Source organism: Lissotriton helveticus, chromosome 9 (genome assembly GCF_964261635.1).
Source record: "Lissotriton helveticus chromosome 9, aLisHel1.1, whole genome shotgun sequence".
Taxonomy (NCBI): domain Eukaryota; kingdom Metazoa; phylum Chordata; class Amphibia; order Caudata; family Salamandridae; genus Lissotriton; species Lissotriton helveticus.
This window is the reverse complement of record NC_136070.1, coordinates 396,210,871-396,232,834: the sequence shown is the minus strand read 5'-3', so window position 1 is coordinate 396,232,834 and position 21,964 is coordinate 396,210,871. Positions and strand designations below refer to the sequence as shown.

Sequence of the window (21,964 nt, the reverse complement as noted above, 5' to 3'; positions counted from 1 at the left end):
GTTGCCATTCAAAGCAATGCAATGCGTGCACGTTTTTGCCTGAATAACTGAATCGATTTATAAAGGTCTCCTCCTATGCAACGGATGCGCGCTGCGTAGGCGAGACCTTAAAAGCGCTATGGTGCAACCAGCTATGGCCACTTCATTGAGCACTTCTTTCTTATAGCTGGTGGGAGGGGGGTAACAAAAACAAAAGGAGGTGAGAGGGGGGAAAGAAGCAACACAGAGAATGGGGATGGGAGAGGAAGATGCAACATGGAGAATGGGATGGAAGGGATAAAAACAAGACAGAGAACGGGGTGAGAGGGTTAAAAGCAGCACAGAGAACAAGGGTGAAAGGGTTAAAAGCAAACACAAGGAGATGATGGAGGGAGCGCTGAAACTTTTCAGACACTCACCCCCAGTCACAGATCTGGGTTGAATCCATCATCATTCTTTAGCTCACATCGCAAACTCAGTTCAGACCCAGCTATATGCAAATCAGTCTTGACCCTGTGCCTCATGGGAACAATCCAGCCCAAACTGCCAAACCAGGTCTTTCCTAAACTGGAAAAAAGCATCCTGGGACCGGTTTCTGGGTAACACCCTTCATCAGCCAGGCTAGCTTGAATACAGTGGCAACGGGTTAAAAGCAGCACAGAGAACAAGGGTGAGAGGGTTAAAAGCAACACAGAGAACAGGGTGGGTGTGAAGAAGCAACACAGACATGGTGGTGGGAGGTTAAGAAGCAACACAACTGGAAGAATCGAAAATAAAGCAAATATTGTACCTCAATCAGTGCATGAGCAGGAGTAGGACACTATTCAAAATGAAGCCATCAGTACTTGGTATGTGCTCCGCACGAAAGAAGAGGAAGTAAAGCTGGCATTCACTGGCCAGATAGGAGGCAGCATAATAAAAGGGAAACTGAAGCTAATAAATGGTAAGCAATGGGTGGGCTCCAAGTCCCTTGTAGGAAACAATCTCTCTTGCAAGCACACTGTGTTAGTCAAGATCAAACAGTGTGCAAATATTGCATTGCTGTAATTTCTGAAACTTGCATACTACTCGAAGAATAAAAAATGTGCACAGATTTATGCTAACATACCCACATATGAGTAATTAACTTGGGGAACCAATCAGTGCTGTCAATGGCAGTTACGTAGTACTTGCACTACTTTCATTTGAAAGGGAGAGTATCTGCACTTCTCAGCAGCAGTACAATTCTTCAAATTGTAAAGTACCAGCACTTCTCAATGGCATAAGGTACTCCTGAAATGTGAGTACCTATACTTGTAAAGTTCCATTCATTCACTGGAAGCAATGGAGCAAACATGATCTGGAAACGTAAGGAATGGTGGAAGCCAGAGACATTATAAGGCATGGGAAAAGTGGGCAATTGCCCAGGTCCCCCACCTTCCAAGGGTACCCTGATAAAGTGGTCTTTCTCCCACCCTATCTCATCTTTATCAGTTTCTCAATCAGAAACTCTCTCTGCCGAACTTCACCTTTAAAGGTTTTTCTGCCCCTGTATAATTGAACATTGTTTGGCATGATCGTGCAGGCCTAAATTAGCAGAAAATAAGTAGTACAATTCAAAGTTGTTCCAAGGGGGGGGGGGGGGGCAACATTTCTCTTGCACACCCCGGGAAATATTTAAGAAGACACCGGTGGGGGCGCTGTCTGGGTATGGTAGTTGGTTGATGGAATACGAAGGGGAAAGTATGACTTCCCACGAAGATACTTAATTGCAAGACAGACGAGACCCACTAGAAAAACAAACATTGGGTAATGCGTAAAAACAAACAGAACCCGCCAATCAGGGCTGAAGAGCTGCGGCTTCTGCGTGACACTGACAGCAGAGAGAGATTCCCGAGTGAGATGCGGGTCCCTAAACTCAGGGTGCCGTACCCTATTCTGAGAGTCGAATGATGAGATACTCTCATTGAACTCCTCACACTGGGCCCCCGCTGCTCGGAGGAGTGCGGGCCCCCACCTTTCCACTACCTGCTTTGAAAACTGTTTCCCCGGCCCTGATTGGCCGCTGGCCCTCTAATCCTCTGGAGTAACGTGAGCAGAGGAGGAGGGGGGAGGCACGGGGAGGAGGGAGGGCGATCCCGACCTGAACAGAGCCTGCCCACAGCTGGGAGAGGCTCGGCTCCCCGTGCTCAACAGTGTGATCTGAGGGGCCGCGGAGGGGAGTTCTGACGGCTGCTGCTGCGGCTTTGAACGGACACCACAGGCTCCTGTAGGGGCAAGACGCCGCCTCTGCCCTCGCCCCCACGCACTGCCTCTCTCCGGAACGCGCCCGCCTCCTGCCTGCTTCCCTTCTCTTCAAAAGTGGCCAGAGATTTCCGAAGCCGGGCTGACAGCCACCTTCATGCTGAGGCACCGGGGAGCGCCAGATCAGCTTCACGTGAAATCAGCGAGCGGCGGGGGTCACTTCCCACCTGGGAAAGAGGCTGCTTCAGACCCTTTCTCGGTCTACCTGCCTTGCATCCAACTGCTGCTCTCTGCACCAACAGGACCGGGGCAGAGCTGCGGCGAGTGCCCCGGAGATCACTGAGCCGCACGGGCACTCCGATCCGAGAGCTGGTCTTGTCGGCTCAGCAGATCCCGGCGCCTCCCTCCTGGGTCACCAACTCGAAACCAGAGGGATTGAGAAGCGGAGGCTGTGATCAGCTGCACTGGCGATCCGGAAATAGCGCCTACTTCCTTGGCTTCAAGGCGCCTCCAGCGGCTACTTCCTTGGCTTCAAGGCGCCTCCTTCCTTGGCTTCAAGGCGCCTCCTGGTCCAGGAGCAAGCCTAGTTCACCCCATTCTCCAGAGTGCGCCCAGTTCTGTCACTTCTCTGCACCTGAAATAGAGAGATGCGGACAGGTTGCCCCGAAAGTGCCACTCGGCCATGAGTGGGCATTTGGTCCATCTCTGCCACCCTCCCCGTGCCAGGAAGGAGTCCGCGACCAGCTGGTGACCATCTGTGGGAACGAGTGTGCACTTTTTATTATTTCTCCAATAGTTTGTTGTTAGTGGAAGAGCTCGCCATGGCCACGGGCTCCCTGGAAGCGCCCCCGGAGGACCTGAGCAAGGTGCCGGACGAGGAGGCGCTGCGGTGGAGCAAGGAGGAGCTGCTCCGGCGGCTGCGCCGCGCCGAGGCCGACAAGATGAGCCTGATGCTGGAGCAGGGCGGCCTGATGAAGGAGGTGAACCGCCGGCTGCAGCTGCACCTGCTGGAGACCCGCGGCCTGAAGGAGGTGAACCAGAAGCTGCAGGACGACAACCGCGAGCTGCGCGAGCTCTGCTGCTTCCTGGACGACGACCGGCAGAAGGGCCGGCGCCTGTGCCGCGAGTGGCAGCGCTTCGGGCGCCACACGGCCGCCGCCGTCTGGCAGGAGGTGGCCGCCTACCAGCGCAAGCTCTCCGAGCTGGAGGCCGGCCAGCAGGCGCTGCTGCGGGACAACCTGGAGCTCAAGGAGCTGCTGCTGATGCTGGACGAGGAGCGCGGCGCCGCCGGCTCCCGCAGCTCCATCGACAGCCAGGCCAGCCTCGGCGGGGGCGCGCGCGACGTGGGCGACGGCAGCAGCACGTCCAGCGCGGGCAGCGCCGGCAGCCCGGACCATCAGCACCACCACCACCATCATCAGCACCTGCACCCCAAGGTGGTGGAGACCAAGGCCGGGGTCGTCCGGAGGTCCATGGACGACCTGTCTGCGCCCCTCCACCACCGCAGCATCCCCAACGGGCTCAACGGTGAGTGTGCGACAACTTTTCACTTAGTTTGTGGTCTTCTCGTTCAGGTGATGTATCCTCCCAGGGACGTCTCCTGGTGTGTGTCTGGGAGATGTGGTGCGAAGCTGTGATGCAGCACAGGTGTGTGAGTGTGGTACCTGAATAGCAGAGCAACTGTGGTGTAATGCTGGTTGTACCAGTGTACAAGAATACACAAAAGTCTGATATTACTGTATATAAACTTGTCTCTAATTTTCTTATTACAGTCTAGTTGTGCAGGTGTGTTTGTAATGAATAGCACACTTTACCCTCCATGCTTTTACTCCGTATGCCATTTACCTGCATTTTAACACTGCAAACACTTCTACAACGCAATTACTATTCAATCCGCTACAACACATTCCCCATTCCAACGCAATCACTATTCTAACTCCAAGGGGGCGTTACTTTGGGGAATGCGTTGTAACAGTTTGCGGGGAATAAGAATTCATGAATATGTATTGCAGATGCGGTGTAAAGTCCTTCGTTGTAAAAGTTTTTGCAGTGTAAAAAATGCAGGGTAATGGCATGCGGAGTAATGCATGCGTTGTGAAGGATGTTCACCGATTGTCATACTTGGATACACAGAGCAACTGTGGTGAAATGCTGGCGGTAGCAGTGTACAAGAATACACAGAAGCCTGACATTCAAATTTTCTTATTGCAGTATAGTTCTGCAGGTGTATGTTGTACTTGAATTTGCAGAGCAACTGTAGTGTAATGTTGCTGGACCTAGTATACAAAAATACAGGGAAGCCTGACATCACTAAATAAAAACTTGTTTCTAATCTTCCTATTACAATCTAGTTGTGAGTTCATTAGACATGTCTTAAAGTAGTATGACTTTCATCACACCTTGCTGCATGGTGTATGGACCTATGTCAAGTTGATGATTGGGCTTATGTGAAACACAGACCGGCTGTCGTGTAATGTGCCAGTATAACTAGTTGTCACATAAATCGCATAATTGTAACTGAATGCTGCTCAGCAGTGAACGGCCCCCTGCCAACAGATGATTCAGTCTGCACTGTTTAGCAAATACCGCAGGAGTCTCCATATGTCAAGCACAGTGTTCACCAGCATGCAATTGTTGACTAATCTAACTTTCGCGGAACGCTGCTCTATAGGACAAAGTCTATTCATTGTCACGAATGAGTGGAGGGGTGGGTTGCTTGAGTCACTGGTAGTTGTACCTACCACATGTGTGGTTAATCAGTACCCTCGGTTGTAAACACTGGTATTCAGCTTTGCTTTGGTGTGTTTTGTAGTAAGATCAATCGCTAATAGTCGTATAGCAAAATTACAATTCCGTGCCCAGTGAACAGCACCCTCACTTTCCCTCAAGCCACTTGCGGCAAGCCTGTTTACAGCCCAACAAATTATTTTGGCATCTGCATTTGAAAGTTGGTAAACCAAAGGAGCTGCCAGGGCTCCCACATATCTAGCCCCATAATGTATCCCCTATGTCTCCCTCCCGCCCCCACCCCTCTAGGATCTCTACGAGTCTACTTCAAGGAAAGGTTACATGTATGAAAAAGGATATTCCTTGAGTCTCTCCACCCAGTACTCATGCTTCTACCACTCCCGCCATGCTTCCTTTCTACCTGTAACCCTACAAATCCCTGCGCCCACCCCCCTCCAGTGTACCATTGACCCTTCCCGAGTACTGAGCAACATTAGTCCATCTGCCAGTCGAATGGGATGTGCCATTTTTGTTCAGGCCCAACAACTATATCACTGATTACGAACTCGTTTTCAAAGCCTTTTAGAACTCCAACCTATCACTGTCCTGAAAAAAGCTTCGTGGACCACACAGAATGTGGTAGCTGCATCTCCATTCCTGGCCCAGTCTGTCCTCCTAGATCCTGAAGTGTTTGTAGCAATGCAGCTTCAACTCTTGCTAGAATGCCACCACGTATCATCACCTGCCTATCCTATGTCTGACCAAGTACGACACAGACATCCCGTTTCACAATGTAGGATGTCATTTTGGTTCACTCTGACTTGAACAGCCTGATGATGCCTGTCCTTCAGGTCCTCACTCAGAATTCATACTCTAATACCAGAGCTTCATTTACCTTCCTTCAAGTGGTTCAGATAAGCAAAGACCCTGAGTTTGAGTGTTTGGCAGGGGAATATGGTATTGATCTCACACAATAAAATCCTGTTCCCTTGGGATTGGAATTTATTAGGTGTGATACATTCTACATATAGTGATGTTTCCCCTGAACATAGGACATAACATGCAAGTCCATCCAAGTATTTACCAGGCCCCTGCTCACCCCCACTAAATGTCATCAGGTTTGATCTGCTGAAATTTATCAGGGTTGCAGGCTTTATCAACCCCAGTAATTACCGGGTGCAGTACGTTTTGCTCTTTTAATTGCGATCCTTGTGCACACGGATATTTTGCACAGGGATTACAATTGTCCTACGCACTTGTAATCGTAACCAGCATTCCTTTTCACAACCTAAGCACTTTTCCAGTGAGGAGCCACAAATCTCCCCTTACATACTGCAATCGTTTTCACATTCTTTTTCCATTAGTCTCGCCTTTTTGTATCCACCCCAATAGCAGCAGGGTGCACCTAAAAGTGAAGTGGCACCCAAAGGTATTGCTTTGACCTAGCAGAGGTTTGGGGGTCATCGTAATATCAATGGGCTACAACAGCTTAAAACTGAATGTGCACCGAATGAGTTGCCTGTGCTCGGAGGCAGTATTCGAATTCTCAACAATGCGGACTGCCCTCTAATTTTTAATCACAGAGGCATGGAAAGTTTATTAACATTGCTCCCAGATTTTAGGACAATCTAACACTCCATATTGGGTTCCTCCCAATGTTCCACTGCATATTTGATCTCCTTCAAAAGACCCCTTGAAAATGATCGCCTCCCATGGAACGTACACCCTGTGCACAGACCACCACTGTAAAATGTTGATGGCTTCTCCCAACTTTTGCTGGTGCTATACCAGCCCTGCACCTCAAGCCGCACATTAAGTTGGTTGTTTTGTGTGTGGGAAATGTAGTCTCACAGTCCGAGGCAAATATGGCATGCTTGGTTCTACCCCTATGTTTTTTTTCGCTTAAATGTCAATGCATGAACATCAGAGCTCCTACCTTGCCAAGAAACTATTTTTATAATTCACATGTATACGAGAGCATATTGCGTGCACACAATATCATACATGTGTGATCACAGATGGCCTTGAAGTTGCTTTCTCTGCTCCTCTGATAATAAATTCATTCTTCACAGCTGTACATTGGTGAGAATCTACCTGTTCTCTTACTTTTTAAAACTTTTTTATTTTCTAACAAAATGAGTTTGCATTCTGAAAGATCTTCATTATATATCTTATACCACCACCCCATTCATCGCATTGTTACATGTTTGGTATCTTATTCATATGGATTTTTTACATAGACCGTCAAAAGAGCATTTGTAGACCATGCCTTTGTAAATTAAAGAGCGTGTTCACTCATAATGCTTCCATAATCCCTAGTTCACGTCATCAGCCTCCTTCTCCTTCCCTTTACATCAATTATTGATCTCACCTTTGGGACCTTATAAACAGGGGTCTTCTCTGTGTCCTATGAGCGGGAGTATTACCATCCTAGTTGTTGGGATGTACTGTAGCTTTAATGTTTATTAGCCTTTAAGCCTTTCAACTTCTTTGCAACATTGTAGCGCCAGCGCGACTTTCAATCGCATAAAAAATGGACTGGAACGCTTAAGCGCGAGCCTTGCAATCTCGAGCTCCTGCACGTCAATACTGTTCTGACGCGCATCAGCATTCGCGTTTCTGCATTCCTTCATCTCTGACTGTAGACACCTTTGTGACGTGTGCTTGCACTGAAATCTACAGCGCACTATGACGCTTCTCAATGCTGAAGTTCCAAGTGCATTATGATGCGCATTTCTTGATCAGCTATTGTGCAATTTTTTACTGCAGCAGAAAGAAAAAAATATAGATTAAGTGACATTTTCAACACTCTGTTAAAGCCAAGAGAAGGAAATACACAGCTCAAGGACACTTTCAAAAGTTTTGGGAAAAAAAAGGAAATAATCTTGGATATTGGATATATCAAGACTTTACAATACAATTTAAAACCAATTCACTAATATTGTGAATATAATACATTTCTAGTGAGGTTTTGTGGCAGCAGCTCCCCACGCAAATGGAAAAAGTAGCCTCACCACCTCCCTTTTTACAGTCTCCTGGGCCTCCTCCCATGCCCTGGAAACAATGGAAATCTACGTTTGACGCTTACATTGAAGCCATTGATGGTGATGTCTTCACATCTAAAAAGAAGAAGGCGCTACTAGTATACAATTTGGGGCCTGAAGGAAGGTCCATTCTTGAAACCTTACCTCTTGAAGAAGTGAGAATATCAATCTCAAGTGATGATGGCGATGCACAGGTTTTGGATAAATATGCTTCTCTGGTCAAAACGCTGGACAAAAGGTTTAGTCCCAAACGGAACACTGTCTTGGAACGTCATAAGTTCTTGCAACGTGCGCAAATGCCTGGAGAGTCCATCGACGATTTCGTTGCTGCTTTGAGGATCCTGGCAGTCAATTGCAACTACAGGGAATTTAGGGATGAAATAATCAGGGATCAACTCATTGAACGCACAAATGACAGGAAAGTGCGTGAAAAACTTTTGTCTTCTGGTGACCCTGATTTAGAAACTGCTTTGACTTTAGCCAAATCTGTCGAACATTCCCAGTTCTGTTTAAAGGAAATGAGTACTCCTGCATCTACTGTTGCAGTTCCTGCACCAGCAGAATCTTCTGACATCAATATCATTACCACTAAAGCAGCAGTCAAAAATTCAGAACGCAGAACATCGAATCCTAATGCCTTTCGTCCTCCACCTCCTGCTAACAAGTCCAGGAATGATGTACAAGGATTGTCTTGTTATCGCTGTGGTAGTAGATCTCATTTAGGAAACTTTAAATTTTGCTTTGCAATCAATCAATCTTGTTTCAAATGTGGCAAGAAAGGTCATCTGGCACGCTTGTGCAAGGCCACTAGTGTACAGAAAGGATCTTCACACATGGTGAAGAGCATTGATGAGCGTTTGTATGTTGATGATGAAGATGAGCGATATGAGTTATTAATATTATCTTCTTCTCCCATGGATGCAGATGGTGTTGTTGAAATAGCATCTATTGATGGAGCTCGAAGAAGAAAATCTCCAATTTGTTCTATTAGCATGAATGGTGTGTGTATCAAATTTCTAGCAGATTCTGGTTCTCCTTTTTCCATAGTAAATGTTAAAGATCTAGACATGATAGGAAATATCTTTTTGTCCCAATCCTTTATTAAAATGTTTGCTTATGGGGGCAAAAGAGTGGAAGTATTAGGAAAGTTTAGGGGTGAGCTTGAGTTCAAAGGTGATGTTACGTCTTCCATTATTTATGTTGTCAAAGACGGTACCAATTTGCTAGGTTGGCACGAACAGGGTGAGCTGAGTATGATCCTTGATCCTAACCATAAAGAAATGGTTTTGTCTAGACGCGAGGCTAAGCAGTATTATGCCTCTTTGCCTGATATTGAGCCTGTGCATTCCCTGAGTGTTTCTTGTGATGGTGAATGGGTGCAAGAGTTTCCGGAAGTTTTTTGCGACAAGTTGGGTAAACTCAAGGGTTTTCAGCACCAAATTATTTTGAAAGAGGGAGCTAAAGCGGTGGCACACAAGGTTCGTAAAGTACCACTTAGTATGCGAAATGAATTGAAGAACGAACTGGAGAGATTGCGTCTTTTGGGTGTGATTGAACCGATAGAGGCGTCAGAATGGTTGTCTCCCATAGTTTTAGCACGAAAGGCTGATAAGTCCCTTAGGATGTGTGTGGATTTGCGTGACTTGAATGCTTGCATTTGGGTTGATAGGCAACCGTTACCGAATATTAATGAGATGCTATCAACATTGGAAGGCGCCAAGTATTTTACCACCCTGGATATCTTTTCAGCATATCATCAGGTTGTGTTGAGCAAGGATTCAAGACACCTTACGTCTTTTGTGACTCCGGAGGGTGAATTCCGTTATTTGAGAATGCCATTCGGACTGGCGTCGGCCTCCGCAGTTTTTCAACGCCTTATGGGTAACCTTTTTAAAGATACTGCGGGAGTCGTCTTCTTTCAGGATGACATTCTCATTTATGGGAAGTCTGTGGATGAACATAACAATAGAGTAGGAACAGTTTTACAGATTTTAAGAAAATTTGGTTTGACGTTAAGAAAAGACAAGTGCAAATTTTTCAGGGATAGTGTGGATTATTTGGGTCACCACATCTCGGCTAAGGGAGTGGAACCCAAAATGAAATTGTTAGACGCCATTCAGAATGCACCAGAACCATCGAACAAGGATGAATTACTTTCTTTTTTGGGGCTAGTTGAATATTACGCCAAATTTGTTCGTAATTTTTCTGACAGAACTGTGTCTTTAAGGAATTTACTAAAGAAAAATGTCAAGTATGATTGGTCACAAGAGTGTGCTAACGATTTTACATTACTGAAAAATGCAATTGTACAAACACGCCCTCTCAAACTCTTCAACATCAATGACCAATGTATTGTAATTACCGATGCCAGTAATGTGGGTCTTGGGGCAGTGCTGTCACAGAAGAGATTGGATGGTAATGTAGAAGTTATTGCTTTTGCCTCCAGAACTCTACGTGGAGCGGAAAGCACATATTCAACCATTGAAAAAGAGGCGTTGGCTCTATGGTGGGGTGTACAACATTTCAGGAATTTTCTTTGGGGAAATCACATCGTACTCAAGACTGACCACAAGCCTCTTGTTGATCTCTTCACTACCAAAGGCGGCGGGAGGGCTTCTCCTCGCATTGCCAAATGGCAATACAGGCTTAGTGAATTTGATTATCATCTAGAATATGTCCCTGGGATAAGGAACAATGTGGCTGATTGTTTGTCCAGGTTGCCTCTCCCTCATGACGACTTGGAGCACTGTAGTGAGGATTTAGAAATGGTGTGTGCAGTGAGTTCTTTATCTGAAGCTGGGATTACGCTGTCAGAGACTGATTGGAAATTGGCTGTATCTGAAGATAAGAATTTGTGCTGTGTAATGGACTACTTGATCAATGGTTGGCCCGACGACAAATCCTTGCCTTCAGAGTTAGTACCTTTCAGGAGGATTTGTGATGAGTTATCTTTAATTGATGGTGTTTTACGTAGGGGTGGTTTATTGGTGGTTCCGGATGCTCTTTGCAAAAAGGTTTTGGATTTGGCTCACGTTGGTCATTTGGGCATTCGTGCAATGAAAAGAAGGGTACGTGAAGATTTTTGGTGGCCTGGAGTGGACAAAGCGATCGAGCACTGTGTTCGTGATTGTAGTGCTTGTGTTCTTAGTGATAAGTCCCAAGTTACAAGTCCCTCTCCGGTGACTCCTATACAAGTTAAGGAATTGCCTTGGCATAAGTTGGCGTTTGATGTGGCTGGTCGATTTTACAATCTTGGGGTGACTCCGAAGTATGCACTAGTTTTGATTGACTACATGTCAAAGTGGCCAGAGGTTAAATTTGTTGAGTGCATGAATTCTGCTGCTGTTATTAATTTCTTCAATGACATTTTTTTGCGGGAAGGTTGGCCTGAGGAGTTAGTGTCTGATAATGGCACCCAACTGGTGTCGAGTGAAATGGACAGTTTTTTCAAGTCCCATGGGATCAAGCACATTCTCACCTCTTTGTATCATCCTTCAAGTAATGGATTAGTCGAACGGTTGAACCGTGTGATCAAGGATCAGTTACAACTAGCCAGCATCAATGGTTTGAATTGTAGGAAAGTAATTTCTGACATGTTGTGGGCATTGAGGGTTACTCCCAATTCCAGCACGGGTGTCTCACCTTTTACCTTACTCAGAGGTAGAGTAGCAGGTTCGGAATTGAACAAGGATTGGATGTCAAGGAAAGACGTTGATGTAGTCAAGCTAGGCAGGGTAGCGGATGTCAGAGCATGTACTCAAGCTAATTATGCTCAGGGTAGCTATAGGTCATCTCCAGTGCAGCCGGGGGACTGGGTGAGGATCAGGAGACCTGTACTTTTGCGTAAAGGATTGGCTCGTTTTTCCCCTCCTGTCCTAGTCAAAGAAGTTAAGGACCATGTAGTAATTCTGGAAAATGGCAAAATTTGGAACAAATCTCGTGTTTCTATTGTTCCTAAGCATAAGGTGGAGTTTATAAAGAGCAAATTTGGTTTAAAGCCTAGCGAATCATCCACCTCTGACTCAGGTTCAATGTCTCCGGGTGCCAGTCCGAGGGTTTTGCCTGCTGAAAACCCAAATGCTGAATCAAATGGTACAATTAATAAACGATGTTCCACCAGGCGCAAAGTAGTTCCTGGGAAATTTCGAGATTTTGTCACATACTAAACAGTCATTGGTCATACGTTGTAATTCAGTCATGTATTTGTTTCTGCTTAAATTATTAATTATTCACTCAGACATGTATTTTGTTTGTTTAGGGAGGGGGTGGGTTAGTTGTGATTATTCATTTTGTTTATTGTAATCAATTGAGGGAAGGGGGATGTGTTGGGATGTACTGTAGCTTTAATGTTGTCTCCACGAGCGCGCTCGTGGTAGTGTTCTATGTGGAACTCCTGGGACAGCAGTTGCTGCCGGGAGAGTTGATGTTTGGATGAAATAAAGGAAGCTTATGATAACATTGTGGGAATTACTTCCTTTCACTAGTCCTTACCGATTTCCCACGTTCACTCACTGTCTCATCTAGAAACAGTTCCCAAATGTCAATAAAGGTCTCATTTGGTCACGACGTGTATGTATAACCCTTACACGTCCTACCATGACTTCTATCTCTGTGTACCAGTCCTCTTTCTCAAATGATTATCTAGTGTGGTCAGACCGTGCTGATTCTTGGGCGATATGGATTGCGCCTCATTACTCCTGGTTTGCCCGCTGAGTTTTGAATCATCGTTTTATTGACCTCGTGGTCCGTGTTGCATACGGTGGTGGTCACCGGTGAGTGGCGGACCTTTTTTCAGGAGTAAATTCCTTTCTTGACAACTAATTAACCATCGACCCCACAACATCTGCAGTCTGGTGCATTTACTTAAGGAAAATTGCGTTCATTTTTAGGTTTTGCCTAGCAATGCGTACGAAGTACGCATGCGCTAGCAAAACCTCTTGAGTTCTATGTCGGGTGATGACCCGCCTCTGTCTATCATTGGCTAGCTCCATAAATTGAGGCTAGCCATTGGGAGACAGAGGCTGTCAATCGCGCTTTCTTTTGAAAACGTGATTCGGGGGTGTTTCTGGTGCTTTTTTAAGCCCCGCCCCTTTGTCCCGGGCCGCGCTGCGATTGGCTGCCGGCCCGGGACACCCCCGTGACGTCATTCCCGGGCCGCGCTGTGATTGGCTGCCGGCCCGGGACACCCCCGTGACGTCAGCCAATCACAGCGCGGCCCGGGACCTGACTTGTTTTTTTTAGCCGTCTCTCTCCCGCCCGCCCACTGTCCGTGTTCGATGCCTTCGGGTAAAGTCCGCCTCCTGGGAGCAGTCCGGTGAGTTTTAAAGTTCTCCGTGTCCCTCCTCCCACCGTCCCCCCTCCCGCTCTCCGTGTGGTCTTGTCTTCCTCCCGGAGCCTGGTAATGAAAGCCTAAGCAGTCCGGTGAGTTTTAAAGTTCTCCGTGTCCCTCCTCCCGCCGTCCCCCCTCCCGCTCTCCCCCCTCGTGGTCGCACTTTGATTCCAGCAATGTAAATAGGGGGCTTGGCTGAGGACTATCCAAGGGGGCCTTATGGGCAGTAATTTAGATTGGTGCAGTTTGGATTAGACGAGTGCCTGGTCTGCGGCTGAATTGAAAGTATCTCAAATGAGAGGGGTATGGATGACAGGGGTATGGCTGAGAATGTAGCAGCGATTCAAAGGAGATGTTTGTAATTTAATTAAGTGCTGGTTACAGGAGAAGGATAAATGCGATTGTGGTTCAGCTGAGAGTGCTTTACATGAGTGTGACTTGGCCGAGAGTGGCTTCGATGAGTGCGGTTTGGGTTAGATGAGCAGTGGTTCGGAGGAACGGGATTGAGGTGTGACTGAGAGTTGTTTACATGAGTGCTGTTTAGTTACACGCAACCTCCGATCTTCACCCCCGCCACGGCGCCTCAGATGTGGTGCTGACATCACATTCCTCCAAGCGCATTCCTGGCCCTGTTTTGGAGTTGGCTCTGGCCCAGTTAGATTTCTGTAATTGGCAGGGCTCGCCGGAGAATAGGAACAGAGAAGTCTTTAAATCAACACCACATTTCAGAATACTACTCCCTCTGTCCTCCTCCGGCGCTGGCTTCAGCTCCGCCCCGGGCCGCAGGGATGGGGGCTGTGGGACCCCCGCACTCCCCCGTCTGAGAGCAGCTCTCCGAGTCTCTCTGTCTCTCTCATACACACGCCGTGCTCTGTCTTCTCTGTCTGCCTCGGTGTTTCTCCGTGGCTCACTCGTCCCCTCGCACTCTCTTAGTCTTAACCCTTCCCTCACCCTGTCTCTCTGTGGCCGCTCCTCTCCTTCGCCAAGGCCCTCCCGCTCCTCTTTTTTAATGCTTTTCTTATCTGTCTCTTTCTCCCCTCGGTGCCCCTCTCTCTCTTTCCCCGCCCTCCGCCACTCCCTCTCTGCCCGCCCCTCTCACCCTTGCGCTGTCGTTTTCCTTCTCTTCTTGTTGCTCGCTCTCCCTTCTTGCTTGCTGCCGCCTGTCTGCCCCTTCCTCACTGTCAGTCCTGGCGCTCTGCACACTCTCCCCTCCTTCGCCCCTCACTCTCTTCCTAGTTCTCGGTTCCTGCCCCTCACACTGTGCCCTGCTGCCCGAGCACCGCAGGGGGCACAGACAGGCACGGCATGGGGGCATGACTGGATACTGCACGGGGGCATGAACTGTCAGCATGGGGGCACGGACTGGCACAACACGGGGGCACGGACTGGCACCGCAGGGGGCACGGACCGGTACAGCATGGGGGCATGGACCGGTACAGCATGGGGGCACGCAGGGGCACGGACAGGCACAGCAAGGGGCATGACCGGATACTGCACGGGGCACAGACCGGTACAGCATGGGAGCACAGACAGGCACAGCATGGGGGCATGGCCGGATACTGCGCGGGGCACGGACTGACACAGCATTCGGCCACGCACTGGCACAACACGGGACACGCACAGCATGGGGGCACAGACTGGCACAGCATGGGGCATGGCCAGGTACGGCACGGAGGCACGGACTGGCAGAGCATGGGGCATAGAAAGACAGTGCACAGGGGCGTAGGCAGGCGCTGGATGGATTCATTATCAGGCAGTGCACAGTGGCATGTAAAGGCAGGGTACAGGGGGATAGACAGGCACTGCATTGATACATGTCAGGCACTGCATTGGCATGGAAAGGCAGTGCACAGGGCCGTGAGGAGGCACTGCAATGATACATTGTCAGGCAGAGCACAATAGCATGCGAAGGTAGTGCACAGGGGTGTGGGCAGGCAATGCATTGATACATTGTAAAGCTGTACACAATGGCATGTAAGGTCAGGGGCTAGACAGGCCCTGCATGTGCACAGCAACGTGGGCAGGCACTGCATTGAATCATCGTCAGTGCACAGGGCGTGAGCAGGCGCTGCATCGATACATTGCACACTAGAGTATTAAAGGGCTGCTGAGACCCAGAGATGCTGTTGTGACCAGGTTATGAAGGCACCTAGAAGGCCAGAGTCAAACAAGCAGACCGTGGGCACCCAAAAAATGCCATTGCAATAGAAAACTCGATCATAAATTGCTCTTACAATAGTGGAAAATCTGCCAGAATGGCGCATTTACCACCGCAGGAAAGGAGCATTGCGAGGGCCGTCCGTGCAACATGCAGTGAGAAAATACAAGCTCAGGAGTGTGTGAGTTTTTGCAAACATTTTCCAAACTGTTTGACCATCCTAGAAGTGGGCGGATGGATGAGTGGGCGGATGGATGAGTGGGCGGATGGATGAGTGGGCGGATGGATGAGTGGGCGGATGGATGAGTGGGCGGATGGATGAGTGGGCGGATGGATGAGTGGGCGGATGGATGAGTGGGCGGATGGATGAGTGGGCGGATGGATGAGTGGGCGGATGGATGAGTGGGCGGATGGATGAGTGGGCGGATGGATGAGTGGGCGGATGGATGAGTAGGTGGAAGGATGAGCGGATGGATGAGTGGGTGGATGGATGGATGAGTAGGTGGAAGGATGAGTGGATGGATGAGTAGGTGGAAGGATGAGCAGATGGATGAGTGAGAGGATGGATGAGCGGGTGGAAGGATGAGCAGATTGATGAGTGGGCGGATGGATGTGTGAGCGGATGGATGAATAGGTGGAAGGATGAGTGGATGGATGAGTAGGTGGGCAGCTGGAGGGAGGGACGAGGGAGCGGATGTATGATGAGGTCGGCGGGCGCCTGCTTTGATAGATGAGTGGGTACCGGAATGGTCAAGTGGGCAGCTGGATGGGTGAATGAAGAGATTGGCAAGCGCATGCGTAGATAGATGAGCGGGTGGATCAGTGGCTGGGTGTTCAGATGGGTTAGATGAGTGGTTGAATTTGCTATTGTAAATGACAATGCCATTTATGTTAAAAAAAAAACATAAATAAAAATAATGTCAAGAGCAATGCCAATAGCTCTAACTTTAACAAAGGCAAAACCATTGCATTGTAAATGCTTGTTTGTTCTTTGCCGCTTAGAATTACTTTGATATATTTCTTCTGATGGTTTTGAGTCCGGAAATGTTCAAACTGTGTTGACAGTGTTCATAAATGCTGGTGGTGGACTTGGTGAAGTGCAAATATCTCTCAGAGACTGAGGAGTGATTGGTGGCCGAGAGCTTCCTCATTCCTCTCTAGTTTTGCTCAGTCTGGTGCTCGTTGTTAATGAGAGTTTTCATGGTGCATTATGTGCTTGGGGTCAAAGTTCAGCTCCCACCTTCTGCACATTATGTATAATAGCATCTTGAGTGCCCTTTTTGAATTAAAGTTTCATTGATTTTGTGTATGTTGGACCTAAAGATGTTCTTCAGTCTGTAGCATACCTTGACCAATGGTGTAAACCAAACCATTCATACTTGGAGGGCATCCTGTTCCCATTCGAGGGGGTTTACTTGAGCTTGGATCCTGGCCCATGTTGTTATTTAAGGCCACGGGAGTAGGATATGTTGGTGAGTGCGAGATGGCCAGTATTGAAAGGTCGACGGATCGAACTTTATTTGAAAACGCTTCCCATCACACACAGATTCTCACAGTGCTTTAAATGGGCAGGTACCCTGCGGTACAGACTACCTGCTACACTGCTCCAATCCGAAAGTTAGAGTACCTGCACTTCTCAGCACCACTGCAATACATGTAATGCCTGAATACCAGCACTTCTCGGGAGCGAACAGCTGCTCTGAATCGTGAAGTGCCGTCACTTCTGCATTTCCATTTAAAGCGCCGATCACGCAGAAAATGTTCCCTTCGTGGCCATACTGCAGATTCATTCAGGTTCCAAGAGACGTCTGTGCAGGGGGGTGGCGTGGAGGGGCGGGCACGGTTCTACCAGGGTACTGTTCAAAAGCGGAAGGGAACAGCTGTACTCGGAGGTAATGGCGGCCGTGCAGTGTGTGGGAAGACGACAGGTGTGCATGAGAGAACGCAGCAAGTGTTATCTGGAGTTTAAAGTGGCATCTGGCCAAAGCGGGGTTTGACGTTTCATGAGTAGAGACACGCACGCTCTGTGGAGCCCAAGAAGGGGTTTCCCACTCAAAACTAGATGTGTTGAGCACTTGAGGCCACCAGTGGCGTAGCCTGGGAGGTCACGGGCCCTAGTGCCAGCAATGAAACTAGCCCCACCCCCTTCACACCCGCTATTAAAATACCGGTTTACGTGAGGTGCTGCGCTCCCGTCGCACCTCTGGGCGCAAGTGTCACTGCACCTGCTACACGAATGTAATTTACGGGTTTCCAAGTTTCTTGTTGTACTCGTATGTCCTTATCTCCTAGCTATCCCCACCCCTCTCAATATATTCATCCATCATCTCTCCTCTCTTTCCACGTCCTCCGTCTCCCTCTTACCACTCTTCTGTCTCACTCACCTTCCTATCTTTCCTCCCTTCTATCTTTCTTCCTGGTTCCTCTCTCTTCCTTTACTCTTGCCCATTTTGCTCATCCTTATCTCATTTCTCTTTCTCGTTCTACCTTATTTCCTTCTCCCGTGCCGTCACCTTTTCCTGCTCTCCTCCCCGTTCTGTCACCTTCTTGTTTTTCTTCCATCTCTTTCCTCTCTTCTTTATTGCTCCCTTATCCTTCGCTCCCTCTGTACTCTCCCCCCCCCAACCCCAATGCACTGTGGGGCAGATTTACAAGCCCCTTGCGCCACTTTTGCGTCATTTTTAAGATGGGGAAAGTGACGCAAAAGTGGCGCAAGGGGCTTGTAAATCTGCCCCTGTGTCTTTAAAAAAAAAATCGGATCAGGCATCCTAGGAAACTACATCGGCTGGTACAGTCCAGACTGAGCTCCCTGGCCCTCGGTGCATTGCACCAGTGGTAGCTACGCCTCAGGCCACCCTGTGTAAGACGAGGGGATAAAGATGGGCATTAATATTGAAAAGCTAAACACGCCCCTATGTAATGCTGGGCCGCCGAATGTCACGTAGACAGCTGTGGTGACTTGTGGGCAATTAGCATAAGTTTTAAGGGGGGGGGGGCAAGTGAAATGCCATGGGCAGGTGGGGCTGGCGGAGGGCACAAAGGGATGCTGTGGACTCAGGATACGATGAACAGAGGCGGTGAAGGACCATAGGGCCGTGGGATGGACACCGAACAGGGAGCCAAGTTTGCTGTGCAGTGGTGCAACCCGCAAGCGTTTGTGGAGGGAGGGTACGCCTTGCATTGCACTGGTTGGGGTGGTGGAGTTAATGGCTGGAGGTGAAGACCGGTGACAATACTAAACTAAGATTTATTTACGTTTATTTGGACTTTTACATTGGCAAGGAATATATCGGCCAATACAGTCCAAATAATATCCAGTCCATTATTTTGAGAAGTAAAAAGGCGATGTTATTGGGACAGGTTAGATATCACAAGACCACCTCTCCTCCCTTTAGACATCATTGTTTAATTTGGTGAAGGCTTTAATAGGCTCCATGTAAACTGACTGTGATGCCACTTTTCGTTTCCAAAATGAACCCTTCTGTTGGAGACGTGTGTGAGTGTGTTTGTTGTGTCTTGGTTGCTTGTAATTTTTCATTATTGATTTTTAATTTATATTTTTCACCTCATTCTTACACCTGCCTCGTAGGGAGCATCAGTGAGACAAACTGAAAAGCTAGCGGTTTCCCTTATTTATTTTTATGCACCATTTTCTCCTGTTCACCCTCCCTTCATGTGGTCTTCCTCGTTGTTCTATCACTCACTTCGATTGTCTCCTGAAGTGAACAAGACTCAGCCCTGTCTGTGGGTGTGTGATACCCTAAAAGCTGACTTGACTGACATCCGTGGCCTGTGCATAGTGCAAGGAGGTGGTGTGGGAATACCCAATAGGCGTTCTCTTTTCCTTCGGGCTTCTTTGGCATGGTTAAAGGAGGAATGCCCTCTCTATGCCATTCCCTGCACCTTGGGTGTAAGAGCCTCCTCAAGGGCGAAGGTACAATCACCACTTGTACAAGGGAATAACCTAGTGAAGACTTAACCAGCATTTAAATCCTCATCCTTGCACCAGAACACAGGACGGTAGAAATCTCTCTTCCTCATTCCACCATGATCTCTCTCTTTGTTCTGTCAATAGATGTATGCCCAGAACTCTAGACTCTGACTGTAAAATCCCTTCGTTTTTCCCATTTGTTCATTTGACTCTAGAACGAGCTAGAATCCCACCCTTTCTTCTCAAGCGTCGGTCCAGCCTGCTCCATCCCAGCCATAGAGCTGAAGTGGAAACAAATCATTAAGACCTGAATGGTTGCCAGAGTGTTCTTTCATCGTGGTCCTCCTGGAACAAGCAGCTCTTAGATACAGAAGCCATTAAGTCTGTGTTATGCTACATGGGATGCGTGCACCTTATTCATAAAGACACAGCTCAGAGGTGTGAGGTGGTGTTGGGTGCAGGGGCGTCTGACCCTCCTCTTGCTGCTAAGGTGAGACCCCCTCAATCTGGTAGTTGTGATGGTGGGGGGACCAGGACTGATTCCCCTTATGGGGGACTTTCCTGGGGTACAAAAGTACGCCAAAACTGTTTGCATATAGAGCAGCATTGGGGCAGTCTTGATGGATACCAGGATGTTGTTCCAGACCCAGATTCCTGACCTGTTTTTTTTTTTTTTTTAATTTTTCAACACTTAGTCTGCAGTCTGGGGGCATCCTGGGTGTAGGTGTGCCAAGAACAACCAGAGATTATGAGCTTATCTGCCAGATAAGCGTGGATGTTGTTTGTGATGGCTTTGTAAATGATGCAGCTGGTTCTGAAGATAGGAAAGGCTACCAAAGGATAGCCAATGGTATTCAGTCAGGATGGGGGGTGATTTGATTATATGACTTCAGGCCCTGTATGAGCTGTGCTGCAGCATGTAGGGTTCCCCTAAGGGATACCTGTGTCGAGTTTGGGAAGTCCTGGACCATCGGGAGGAAGGAGTGAGCAACTTGGGTAATCCGCAAGGAACACGCCTTGGAGTATGTATGACTACAGGGGTTCCTGAGCCCTTCCTCCATGGGGCACAGGTTACCCACAGGTAGGACCTTGGAAAGAATGGGACAACAAAGGTCAGCCCCAGTCGAAAGGGGCCTTAACAGAGTTGCATGTTACTATATGACTCCGTGTTCCGTCCTGACGAATGCCACAGACTCTTATGAGCCACAAGGCAGAAACATGTTGATGGTCTGAGTGGGGATGGGGTACTGGTTCTCTTGTCTCCACGCTAGTTTTTAACACCAAGTGATACATCCTTGTAAATGTAAAAGTTAATTTTGACGTATTGCATCGTTTTTTAAATTCACATCACAGCTTCAGTAGTTAGAAGTGCCTCATTTTCTGTAAAGTGCAGGTCCGCTCTTCATCAACTGGGGTTTCTGAAGAGCAAAGGGGAGTCCTATGGTGAAGCATGACACCTGGTAGTGGGTGAGGACATCACGTGACAATTTTTTGTGCGTCCATAGATTGGCATTCAATCGTAGATGAACAGTTATTCAGGTTGCTTTCTTGTGTTTTGACCTATGTGGTTAGAGGGCAGCTCACCCTGAAGCCCCATCGCCTCCAGTTCCTACCTTGATAAAGTTCTGAGGTTTTCGTGGACCTCTAGGTCTGGATGATGTGCAAACAGTGTTTGAGGCGTTGGATGTCTCAAGCAGAGAAGACTTTCGAGTAGAGCTGTGTATCATCGGTATATTGGGAATCTTGACTCTGTTATCAGTTATCAGAGCACCAAGCGGCACATTGTAAAGGTTGGAGATGACAGGAGACAGTATGGAATGTTGTGTGTTTGAGAAGTGTTGGATAAGACCGTAGATTGCAACGATTGATCTGTAATTTTAGGTGGTGTTTTGCAGAGCAGTGGGAGTTTGGCCTGCTGTCCGTTTTAGAGCAAACGCAGAGAAGTCTCATTACTTTGCTTTATTTATGTATTTATTTATTTTTAAAGCTGTGGATGATTGTAATGCTTGACGCGTCCTGGTTTGTACAATCTTGCAGAGTAGTCTGGCTGTTATGCACTGTTGCCTTGTCTTGTGCAACATATCAAAATACAGATGTTCTGTGCTTCACGCTTTAGCTCATCCTGACCCTTGGGTGGACATTAGAAGAGTTTAATTCAGGCCTAGGGGAAGTGACAGTTTTAGTGCTGGCTTTGGTTGTGTTGCATAGGGCAGTGGTTGTTGGCAAAGCCTGCTGTTTCCCCATGAGCAATGTTTTGCATTACAGCTTTGCGCCTGTCCTCTTCAGCATGCCAGGCCAGGCTGTAGAATGTTATGCGCGTGTCCTGCCAACGAACGCCTCCATACTAATCTGAAAACAGCCCCTCTGGGCTTTCTGTCGAACCCTGTGACGTAAGTATCCCATTCATCGATTTGGGCCATTTAAAGGCTGTACTACGCCAATGCCCTTGGAGATTGATTCCAAAATGACTATGTTTCTGTCACAGAAGAGTACTGATGGTGGCCGCACAGCTGCTGACGTCATAGATGTCACTGTCGCTCAACTTACAAGAGGTCTCTGCTTTTTTCGGAAAC

The 21,964-nt window shown here is 48.0% G+C and overlaps 1 protein-coding gene across 2 annotated transcripts in view; it reads left to right on the top strand.

Annotated features, from left to right (window-relative positions):
• The first annotated feature begins 2,090 nt into the window (after nucleotides 1-2,090).
• The window catches only part of CCDC85C (coiled-coil domain containing 85C), a 335,280-nt gene continuing 315,406 nt past the window's right edge, over nucleotides 2,091-21,964 (top strand). For both annotated transcript variants that reach the window (XM_078660143.1, XM_078660142.1), the window contains exon 1: nucleotides 2,091-3,729. In XM_078660143.1, coding sequence (XP_078516269.1) covers nucleotides 3,024-3,729 — 706 coding nt within the window. In that variant the 5' untranslated portion in view covers nucleotides 2,091-3,023. The remainder of the gene's footprint in view (nucleotides 3,730-21,964) is intronic.